This window comes from Candoia aspera, chromosome 13, assembly GCF_035149785.1.
Source record: "Candoia aspera isolate rCanAsp1 chromosome 13, rCanAsp1.hap2, whole genome shotgun sequence".
NCBI lineage: Eukaryota > Metazoa > Chordata > Lepidosauria > Squamata > Boidae > Candoia > Candoia aspera.
In genome coordinates this window covers 9,565,600-9,576,967 of record NC_086165.1, presented here as the reverse complement: position 1 = coordinate 9,576,967, position 11,368 = coordinate 9,565,600, and the positions used below count along the sequence as shown (strand labels likewise).

At 41.2% G+C, this 11,368-nt stretch overlaps 2 protein-coding genes across 2 annotated transcripts in view; both read right to left on the bottom strand.

The window, feature by feature from the left end:
* Window positions 1–588: 588 nt before the first annotated feature.
* On the bottom strand, window positions 589–7,546 carry DUT (deoxyuridine triphosphatase). The gene is made up of 7 exons (XM_063313889.1): window positions 7,394–7,546; window positions 6,408–6,597; window positions 5,384–5,475; window positions 4,818–4,862; window positions 3,623–3,697; window positions 2,264–2,334; window positions 589–706 (listed from the first exon to the last, which is right to left on the bottom strand). The coding sequence occupies exons 1-7, from the start codon at window positions 7,431–7,433 to the stop codon at window positions 650–652; spliced, it is 570 nt and encodes a 189-aa protein (XP_063169959.1). The 5' UTR covers window positions 7,434–7,546; the 3' UTR covers window positions 589–649.
* Window positions 7,547–10,583: 3,037 nt separating this feature from the next.
* SLC12A1 (solute carrier family 12 member 1) overlaps window positions 10,584–11,368 on the bottom strand; it is a 41,856-nt gene continuing 41,071 nt past the window's right edge. Inside the window, exons 25-26 of the mRNA XM_063313839.1 lie at window positions 11,102–11,169; window positions 10,584–10,915 (exon numbers count right to left, since the gene is read on the bottom strand). Of these exons, the coding sequence (XP_063169909.1) occupies window positions 10,780–10,915; window positions 11,102–11,169 (204 nt within the window). The 3' untranslated portion in view covers window positions 10,584–10,779. The remainder of the gene's footprint in view (window positions 10,916–11,101; window positions 11,170–11,368) is intronic.

The following is an 11,368-nucleotide window of genomic DNA, read 5'->3' as shown; positions in this document are numbered from 1 at the left end:
AACCAACTTATGTCAGTTCTGGCTGCAGTCGTTAAAAGAATCACCCAGTCATAAACCACGATGGGTGACTTGCTGCTGGCTTCCCCACTGACTTTGCTTGTTAGAAGCTGTCAGCAGAGGTCACAAATGGCCATCACATGATTGCAGGACACCTTGCAGCTGCAATGTTGGAATTGTGAGCCAGCTGCCAAACACCTGAACTGCGATCATGTGACTGTGGGGATGCCGTGACAGCTGCAGCTACAAAGGCCTGTCACAAGCCCCCCCGTTCAATGCCATTGTAACTTCGAACAGTCGTGGAACGAATGGATGTCAAGCGAAGACCATCTGTAATTGCCTGATTTTGCATGCTTGTTTAAACTGCAGCTTGTTTTTAAATAAGCGATTCATTATAATTCGACTGGAAGACCATGATTGTGAACAAGGGCCTCGGGGGTTGATTTTAAGTAGTCTCTGAAAGTTAGTTGTCTTTGGCAGGTTCCCCTCACTGCAGCAGCACTCAGCACAACCTGTAGTGATCTATGCTCTTTTCATTGCAGTAATGTCTTTAAATCCATCTCTTCCTTATAAGAAGAAAAAAACTCAGAATTTTTCTATCAAAGTTTATTTACATTTTTAAAAGGTGTACAAAAATATATGAAAGAGCTCTTTATTTCTGCCCAGTTGATCCAAAGCCATCTGAACCACGTTCTGTTTCATCCAAAACCTAAAAAATAGAAGTAATTAGCTTTTCTAAAAATTATTTCCTTATAATTTTTGGAAGCATGCAGAAATTACAAGAAACTGCCTGTTCAAGAGCAAGACAGTCCTTCCCTTTTTCCTAGGGCTGAGAGAAAACAACCGGCCCTGCTGCCTTAACCACTACATCAAACTGATTTGTGCGTATGTATATAAGCTTTTATTAACTGAAGAGAAAAAAAAATAATAGAGTTATGAAGGAAAAGAAAACAAAAGGGCATAGAGCTGCTCTGTGAGTGAGATAGGCGGTGACTAAATTTGAAATATAAATAAGTGAATACAGGTAGTCCTCACCAACCGCAGTTGGGACTGGCAACTCTGCCGCTAAGCGACACAGTCATAAAAGGTAACATCAAGTAACCGTGCCTAACTTATGTCAGTTCTGGCTGTGGTAGTTAAGTGAATCATCTGTGGTTGTTAACCACAACATCACATGACCGTGACTTGCTGCCGGCTCCCCGGTTGATTTTGCTTATTGGAACCCGGCTGTGAAATTGCAAATGGTGATCACATGACTGTGGGATGCTGTGACCGGTGTGAATGCGTGCCGCTTGCCAAGCGCCTGAATCTTGATCACATGACTGTGGGGACATTGCAACGGCCACAAGCTCAAGGTCTAGTCATACCCCTCATTTCTCAGTGCCACGTAACTTTGAACGGTCACTGAACAAGCAGCCAGTAAACAAGGACTACCTCTATATTCACACGCAAACATATATTTTAATCCATTCAATCATGTCTGATTCTCAGAGACTGCCTGGACCTGAAGTCCCTGCAGTTTTCTTGGCAAGGTTTTTTGGAAGTGGTTTGCCATTGCCTCCTTCCTAGGGCTGAGAGAGAGGGACTGGCCCAAGGTCACCCAACTGGTTTTGTTCCTAAAGGCAGGACTAGAACTCAGTCTCCCAGTTTCTAGCCTGGTGCCTTAACTACTCCAAGCCGGCTTTTATTCATATACAAACATTCTAAACATGTTAGTAAATGAGCTCTGGTTCATTATAATCATCCATAACTAATCTATATTCAAAAGTAATTTATGTTTGTAATAACTCAACTCTACTGCATAGCAGACCACTGAGTAGGTGGGGCCAAATGTTTACTCTTCCAATGTTGAATAAGTCTTTTAGCTATTCTGAAGTCTGCTTGAAAATTCACATGTGAATTTTCCAGCTAATATCCTCATCACATTCACTAGTTTTCAACTGCAAATTCAGAAAACATAGCTCAATTCTCCTTCAGGCCTGGAACCAAATTGAGATTCCAGAGTAAATGTGTACCAAATAGATTTTTCCCTTATCCTTAATAAAAATAGGAATGAAAAGGATTTACTTAACAGTAAGATACCTGGGTTAGCAGTGACCTTGGGCCAGTCTCTCTCTCTCAGCCCAACTCACCTCACAGGGTTGTTGTGGGGAAAATAGGAGGAGGAAGGAGTATTAGGTATGTTCGCCGCCTTGAGTTATTTATAAAAATAATAAAGGCAGGATAGAAAACAAACAATTCTTTCCCAACGTTTCCAATTTCTTACCTTGACTTCTTCAAGAACCGGATAGTAGACACGCTCACAGATTAGTTGAGCAATCCTGTCACCTTTTTTAACTTCAAAACCAAAATAACAGGGAATTTAAAAACTTCTAATATTGTTAGAGACCACAATATCAATACATTATTGTTATTTTTTTTCTAAGGAAAATTCCAGTGATTAAGGAAAGAATACGCAATGAAAAGAAGCCCAACAGAAAGAAATGGCTTGTTTCCCCTTTTGCGGATTAGATCACTGATGATAAAGTCCAAATGGATATATATTATTTATGCCAGGGTTCCCCAAAGTGGCAAATATCGATCCCCAAGGGTCAATGGGACTCTCCGTTGTTGTTATTCATAGTATTATTAAAGTAGTATTTATTAAATTATTTTCATATAATAAACATTTGGGGGTCAATGAACTATCTGAAACTTCATGAAGGGGTAATAAGCTGAAGAATTTGGGGACCCCTGACTTATGCTGTATTTGCAAGGCAGTATACATGCTTCTATCAGAGGAGATTAAAAAATAACACATCTTTTGGAAATTAGGTAGTTAATTTTTTTGTAAATGCTTTCTAACTTACCTTTATAACATCTTACATTTGATTTATGACTATTTATCAAATGGACTAATCAGTTTGTACTCTTTCTGAGGTTCATATAAGTGAGAATGAGTATCAAAGCTAAAGCTTTCTCCTTTTCCTTATGTGCTGGTTTCAGTGTTTCATGCTTGGCTTAAGTCAGTGGTTTCCAGTACTTCAAAAGTAAGGAATTCTGGTTTAATTTCAGTTAAACTAAGCAGGATGAGCCAGGCTGTCTGCACCATGTCTATTTAGACCTTGGGGGCACTATTTCTGTTGGCCAAGGCTTGGCTACATCTTCATTTCTTTTTTTTCAATTCCTCCTACCGTCTCCTAACAGTGAAAGAGATGAGAAACGCTCAATACTCAATCTCCAAAGATTATTTTTGCTGACCATAAAGTATGGTAGCAAGTGTGCCCCATGACCTTTTCTCTGTCTGATTTATCAAAATGGAAGAGAATGGAAATGTGATGGCAAGTCCCAAGTTAGTCCCCATCTCCCGTTTTCCCATCCCCTGTTCCACAAACATCCCGTAGGTAGATGAAGAATGATGATGAGCCACAGGAAGAAGCAGCAGCTGCCAGTAGACTGGTGAAGGGAAGGCTGTTCACATCTGTCCTGAAACTCCCTCAATAGCTCTGCCAAAACTAGTCAGTACCTCATGCTTTATTAATAATCTTCCTCTTAACAACTTTTACATATATACTCTAACTAAAAAAGCAGGAAGTTTAAAGAAAGTATCAGTCTAATACTTAAATGTCCAATTTAATTTTTTTACCTTTAAATGGCTCCTTTCCAAAGTTAAACAATACAACACCAATGTTTCCTCTGTAGTCCTCATCAATTACCCCAGCTGTTAAAAAAAATGCAACAGTGTAGATGTTTAATTGTACATTAAAGATTCTACCCTCAGTTTGAAAACTAAAAATATTTATATGAGAAACTGTTACTGGGCAAACATAGGCACTCATTTGTCTGGAAGAGGGAGGTAGAACAATGCAGTCAGTTGGGGGAATGGAGACTCCTAACCATTAACAAAAAGCAAAGGCCACCACCCGATCAATCAGCTTAGTTATGCTGTTGAGCCTCAGAAGCAACCAGAATGTGGTCCACTGCTCAAAAGATTATTTCACGTCATCTGCACAGGAAGCCTGTGCAGCATTCATAAATCTAGAGGAACAGAATCACAGCCAAGACCCACAAAAGAAACCAGTTGTGATTGTTAAGCGAGGACTACCTGTATATGATATCTCTAAAAGAGGTATCAAATATGTTGCAGATATATATTGCAAATATGCTTTAAATTCACCACAGCAATGGGTTTCTATGGTATGTTACATCTAAACATATTAATTCAGTAGCAGGGTTTACTCTCCAGTTGTACTTAATTTCAATTAAAATCAATGAGGCAGGAGGCATGACTTAAAATCTACTTCATTTAGTAGAAGCTTAGTCTTATTAGCTTAAGAGCTCTGTAACAAATGAATCTATGTGAGGATTCCTTAAAAATAAAAAGTCTGAAAATGTTTGTTTCCAAACATTGCTTAATTGAAATAAATATAAGCTGCGGATAAATGTATCTAGCCAACCGCTAACATACAGTTCTGCAGAGTTTAGTTCATGGTCAATTGCTTTAACAGATGTGCTTTAATTAACTTACTCTTATTTTAAATTATAGGATGCGCAAAGAACATATGTTCCATCAGTTAGCCTCACTAAAATGACAGGGAGCTTGTTTATGTAATATAAAAAACTCACATTTCATCTTTCAATACTTCTACTCCCAGAATGTAAGAGTACAATACTGCCATCTTATTAAATATGCAAATTAATGTAAATAAGTAAAAGCATATTTTATAACTTTTTGATTCATTTCACTAAGAATTTTTTTCTAAATTAAGAACGATGAAATATGAATTGTAGCATCTAAATGTATATATTGAGGTAATTGTATATATAAGCAAATTACTTACCACCAACATCAATGAAATGATTTACAGCTAATCCAGACCGAGGAGCTTAAAAGAAAAAAAAAAAAAAAGATGCTTTCAGAAATGATGTTATACAGTAAGTTGCACCTTGCAATAATAATTTGTAAAGCTCCACCCACTAACACTCACTAGCAAAATGGCTAAATTTATTAAAGCACCCAGTTTCATAATTACAACAGAATTATTATATCGGTGTTACCAATAGAAATTATATTGCAACAACAGTGATAGGCTTCACCTACATAAACTGAAGACTGACAGCTAAGCTACACAAATTGCACAATTCAAATTGCACAAATTCATTTATTAATGTAAATGTAAGATGAAGCTTTGAAACACTGCTACAAATTCATTGTGGTAAATGATAATAGTTATTTGAATGGACTCTCCAGAAAAAGTGTACTTATGTATTTCTGTAGAAATATACTATGTTTCCAAGAAATAACACAAATGGAGTTTAAATGACTTAAGACTTACTGTCTAGGTTTCATGAACAAAGCTTTAGTAAACAACCTACAAGATTACAATTTTTCTGTTTCCCAACTTACCTACTCGACCATAGCAACCAGTAGGAAGGGCAATCTGAATATCCGTTTTCACTACCGCCTTCCCTAAAGCAGGGATCTCACATTCATATGCACTACAAAAGCAAGCATTTTTTAAAAAACGAACAGCTAAGAAGAAGAAAAACCAGTAAATTCAAGTTCCCTAACAAACTCCCTGGGAAACTGCATGCAAAAAATCCCTTCTTTTTATACACTATTACCTCCTATCAATCTGATCAGTTCTCAATAAACAAAAACATTTTTATTTATTTATTTATCATATTTTTATCACTGCCCATCTCCCCCACTCAGAGGATAAAACATAATATGTACACTAGATATTGAGAAGTGAGCTGTATGGTATACAGGTAGACCTCGCTTAGCCACTGCCCTGTTTAGCGACCATTTGAAGTTATGACGGTGCTGAAAAACTTTAGGGCCAGTCCTCGCATTTACGGCCATCGCAGTGTCCCTGCCGCCATGTGATTGACATTCAGGTGCTTTGCAACAGGCAGGCATTGACAACTGTTGCACTGTTGCAGACTGTTGCATTGACGACTGTTGCAGCAGGCAGGCCATCATTTATTTATTTATATAGCGTGTCTATAGAGCCTATGCACATGATGCAGTCATGCCATGGGGTTGTAACTCCCGATGCACGTGTATGAGCCATACCATTTGCACGATGCCCTGACACCCATTTATTTATTTCATTCCACCTGCACACCCATGTGGTCATCGTTCCCCCCCCTCCACAATTTTCCCGCCCTCGGTGGCTTGCAATTCTCACCTTTAGGCAAATAATGACGGTAACCGGGGGCCCCCATCCCACCGAAATGTAACCCGTTTTGGTCTGAACCCTCGTGCTGTGGCTCGCAAAGCCCAGCCGGGGGCTTCCCACGGTGCTTCTCGCGGCTCATCCAGCCGACCACCGTTAAGGCCCGATTTAGCACGTCTGGCCGAACCAAAGCGAGCCGGCCACGGAACGGCTCTTGGCCTCTTCTCTCCCCTTCCCTTTCTTTCCTACCTGTATAAATCGTAGCCCGCCGCGCGGGAAGATCCTTTAGAAGGCACATAGGCGTTTTCGGTCAGCTTGACGAAGCGCAGACTCTGGCAGGGCTGGTCGGCGCCGGGAATCCTCAGCCTGGCGGGAGAGGAGGCTTCAGGGATTACTGTGGAGGTCGGCATGGCGATCCCGCGAAGAAAGGAGGCCAATTCTGAGGAGAAAGGAACAGCGACAGCTCGGAAGCCCGCGCTTTCTTTAAAGAAACCCGCGCGCCGGACCAACAGCCAATGGGCGCGCGGCAGGGGCGGGGCTTGCCCGGCCCGTCAGAGATAAGAAAAGTGAAGTTCCAACTGAAGTTGCTCAGCGCCTCGCCCGAATCAGGAATTCCGGGTTCGCTTGGAGGGAAAAAAAGAAAGGAAAGAGCCAACCCACTGGGATTTTAACCTCGGATTTAGGCAGCCCGGGAGGTCTTTTCTTCCTTTTCCACGAAACGGTAGACCTAAATACCCGTTTTCATGCTCGCCTTGGTTCGTGTGTGAGTCGGAGCGGATGGGCACTCTCGGCCCTCCTGAGAAAGACTGATTGTTTGGCTGCTAAGCTCAGTGATCCTAAAAATGGCGGCTGCTTGTTTTGCGGGAGGCAAAACCGTACGAACGGTGCTACCCAGCTGAGCCACTGATTCCTCATCGCTATCACCTTGTAGAGCGAACCCAACGCTCTTCCCCACCAGGCCCGGGATGGCGTTCTAGTAAACCCGGAAACAAATTCGCTGGACGAGTCTGAAAAGTAGTCTATGACTGCTGCGCCTCTCACTCTTTGCTCTCCCCCCCCCGCCCCACTTTCCAGAGCCTCCTATACTTTCCCCCAAAGGATCCCGGACAGCTTCTCCCCTCCGTATTGAAATGGTTTTGCCCACTCGGTCTTGGCAAGGCCGAGAGGGCCTCGCAGCTCCTTCTGGAAGAGTCCAACCTCCGCGACGGAGGGGGGGACTAAAACCTTGTCCTTACTGTCTCTGAGCAGGTGCTTGAGGGAGCGCAGGATAGCCATGGCGCCCGAAGGCCCGTTTCGGCCCCGTACGGTCCGTCGTTTAGCCTCCGCGACGGCAAGCAGCGCCTGGGAAGGGAAAAAGCGTCGCGCTCTCTGGTCGCCCGGTTGGACTGGGAGGAGGCTAAGATGGCAGCCTTGGCGCCCCCCCCCCCTCTCTCGGCCCGTGGCGGGAAGGGGCCTCGTCCCCGCCCCGCGTTCACACGCCGCCCTGACCCGGGTCAGGAGAAGACGGGAAGGGTGCATCCACACGGCACGCCTAACCAGGGTCGGCTTCAGAGACCTCGGGGCGGGGAGGTGCCAACGGCCAGGCTGGGTTAGACCGCTGCAGCTGAACGGCCTGGCTTGGCTTTCCGGGGGTGACTTTGTCTTGTGGGAATCCGGAACGGGCTCACTTAGGAAACGGGTTATGTCGGGGCGCGCAGCTGCTCAGGCGGGATTCCCTGCGTGGGGTTAATTAGCCTAATTGGCTTCAGTTCCACGAATGGAGAACTAGGAACAACCACCCAGATTTGTGCCCAGAGTCCTTGGGAATTATTATGTATTTATCAAATTTCTATAGCCGCTCACCTTGGAATGATTATTTCTGTCTGTCTATCTGTCTATCTATCTAATTTATGTAGCTGCCCATCTTGGGATTGATTGATTGATTGATAGGTTTATCAAATTTATATAACTGCCCATCTTGGGAATTATTATTTTTAGTTGTTAAGTTTATATAGCTGCCCATCTTGGGATTGATTGATTGATAGGTTTACCAAATTTATATAACTGCCCATCTTGGGAATTATTAGTTATCAAGTTTATATAGCAGCACATATTGGGATTTATTTATTTATCAAATTTATATAGTCACCCATCTCACAAATGTGACTCTGGGCAGCGTACAATAAAACAAATGGTTAAAAACAGTTAAATGTGAATATAATCCATGGGAGAATGGACCAACATCCCTACACACAATGTAACCATCTTCCGGGCTCTCTATTTCCATGGGATCCCCAAACCTGCTGGAAAAACCTGCTGGAAATCTTTTAAAAGATTTCTGGAAGGCCAATAGGGTCGGTTGATCTCCTCCTCCTCCTGTTCAGAGGTTGCCAGATGAGTATGAGTCTGTTCCAAGTTTGGAGAAGTCTCATCTTTACAAAAACGGAAGTCAGCCTGCCCAAGCAAAAGAAGGCAGGGCCCCGTGACCAAGGCATCATTTGAATTTACACTGTTTAAAAATGCAAATAGCTCACTTGGAAGAGGCTTCCTTTATCTTGAGCCTTGGCTGGTTTAAGAAGGCCTTGGCTGGTTTAAGAAGCTGATCAGGGCTTGCACAGGTTGGGGCTCATCCGGAAAGGCTGTGGGTGTAGGCGAGGGTGGGGAGTCCAACCAACCTAAAGGCATTTCGCGGGAAAAGGCAGGGGGCTTCCATGTCAGGCTGGGAAAATTGCAAGGCTGTGCCCTTGTAAGTCACCTGGAGTAAGTTCAGCTGAAGGAGAGCCCCCGAAAACGGCTCAGGCTAAATGGCGTTCCTGATCATGATAGCCCTTGAGCTGGCTCAGCTTCTGGGGGTCCTGTAAATAAGGCCCCTGAAAAGCACACTGTTGGCAACTTGAACGGTACTCTTGGCATTACAAGGATGTATTGGCCGAGCTATCCTGTATGAATTGGTGTCTGCCTTTTTTGAAGACTGAGCTAGCAGTATGCAGAAACAAACCACGTATTCATGCCAGCAAGCTATTAATTCCTATTTTTACATCTTGTGAAAGGCCATTTCAGTTTCATAATGTTGAATTATGACTGTTGCACGGTAATCCTTGGAACTGTGGTTCCACTGGGTTGAGGAAGGTTCATTCAAAAAACACTGCTTTCCCACGCCCTCTCATTTTATAGTCTGATGTCTGTTCTCAAGTCTCTCTCTCCCTATTGCCCCCAAAACTAGTTAAATGTCTTGATAATTTTGCTTTTTGTATACTTACACCAACAATCCCAGTATATTATGTTGAGCTTTTTTCCCAAGAAATAATAAACAGGTTTATATCTGTTCATCCCATTCTTGTCTAATTTTACAAAGACAATAGTTTCCAGTATCAAGAATGCTTCTACAAAGCAGATATTATTTGGTGATACTGTATCAGTAAAACAAATCAAATCTTGTCTGGTAAAATGTGTTTAATCAGTAAAATGTGAATAAAACTATCACTGTAGATGAAATAAGTAATTAAGACGATTGTGATATTATCAAATGTTGTTGTTATGAATGGTCACAATACCACCTGAATTATGACAAACCACATATTTTTGCATTTTATGACATTTGCTCACATTCTTTATTCCTTTTTTCACCTCTGTCCACCAGCTTATGATGCATTGGGTAATACAAATTCTAGCGTGTCAAAATCTGTGACAAATTGCATGTGTTAGTTTTTCAAATGTTCAGTGCAGCCTGTGTTGCAACAAACTTAATAAAGATGCCCCCTTGAAATTTTTTCACAACATGGAAACAATAAAAATCAGTAAATCAGAACATGCCGTAGGGATACATTTTTATTTATTAATATATTAAATTAATATACAAGTTAAAGTATTTTGTCCAGTCAGAATGGATTGAAACTTACTAAAAAGCATCTCCCAAGTTATGCCAAGGCACTGTGCTAGTGTACTTCAATTTATAATTCTAAAGAAATCAATGTTATGAAATCTTAAAAAAAATTAAGTTAGTACATATAGTTTTGCTTTCAAAGTTGTCTAAAGTGATTGAATATGATTTCAGCTTATCCTGAGGTGATAATTTGAAATTACAAGTTACACATTGTAAATCACATTTTGCTCCCCAGCTACACTGTCATGAATAGAAAAAAGATTATAACTACATTTAGTTATAGAACACAAACGTTATTGAAGTTATGTAGGCAGGTGTAGCATTAAATGCAAAATTATACATTTGGGATTCTTTTGGAGAGAACGGAAGAGAAATAGAATTCTATGTTATTCTGGACCACAGTAGTCAAACCTAATGTGTTTATAATAGGAGTGGAGGATAATATATATTCTGATATCACGGAGTTTTTCTTTTTTGTGATGAAAGCTAGAATTTTAAAGTGAGACATTAAATGTTGACATATGGAATGCAGTTGGTCATTTTTTTCCCCCCAGGTATTCTCTTCCATTTTACCCTGCCCTGCCCATCCTAGTTTTCCATTTCATCTTCCTATAAAGTGGACTGTTAGAGTCATTTGCATACATGATTTGTTTTTCACTCTGAGATGCTAATAGCAAAGTAACCTGTTAAGAGTCCATTTGTTACGTTAAGTCCACTGCTATGTGCAAAATGCATATAATGGACTCCAGGGGGAGCTTGCTATGAGTAAAATGTTAGTACATTTTTGTGGTTGCCTCGAATGAGCAAAACTGGAGGTAGGTTCTTGGAGAGAATTTCTAGCCAAGCCAGATAGAGGTAATCAGATATAATTCCTTTTCTTGCCACTGGTAGGCTCCTGTTGAATTGAATAGGATGAAAGTATTAGTAACGTTCCTCGCTAGTACATTAATATTCTCCCAGACTAGGGTTATCAGATGGAAGCAAAGAGATACAGAAAACTGGTTGTAGTCAACTGTACCTGAACCTGCAATCTTGCCCAAAAGCCCCGGCAGAGACCCCAAATGAAAAATATATAACTTACAGAACAATTAGATTAGCAGCTCGAGAGTGTTCCTGTAGGAGTTCATTCAAATGGACCTGACGGTAACTCTGTTTAAAATCAAAAGCTGATTACATTAGAAAAATAGTAAATTTTTCTACCATGCTTCAAGTTACATTTAAATATATTCCAGGCATTCTTCTTTTGTGAATAACCTTGAAATAAGATCATGCTGTATTACTCTGTCTTTAGATAAATCTGTTGACTGAAATGTGACTTTTGTAAACTGCGAAGTACTTAATACAAATT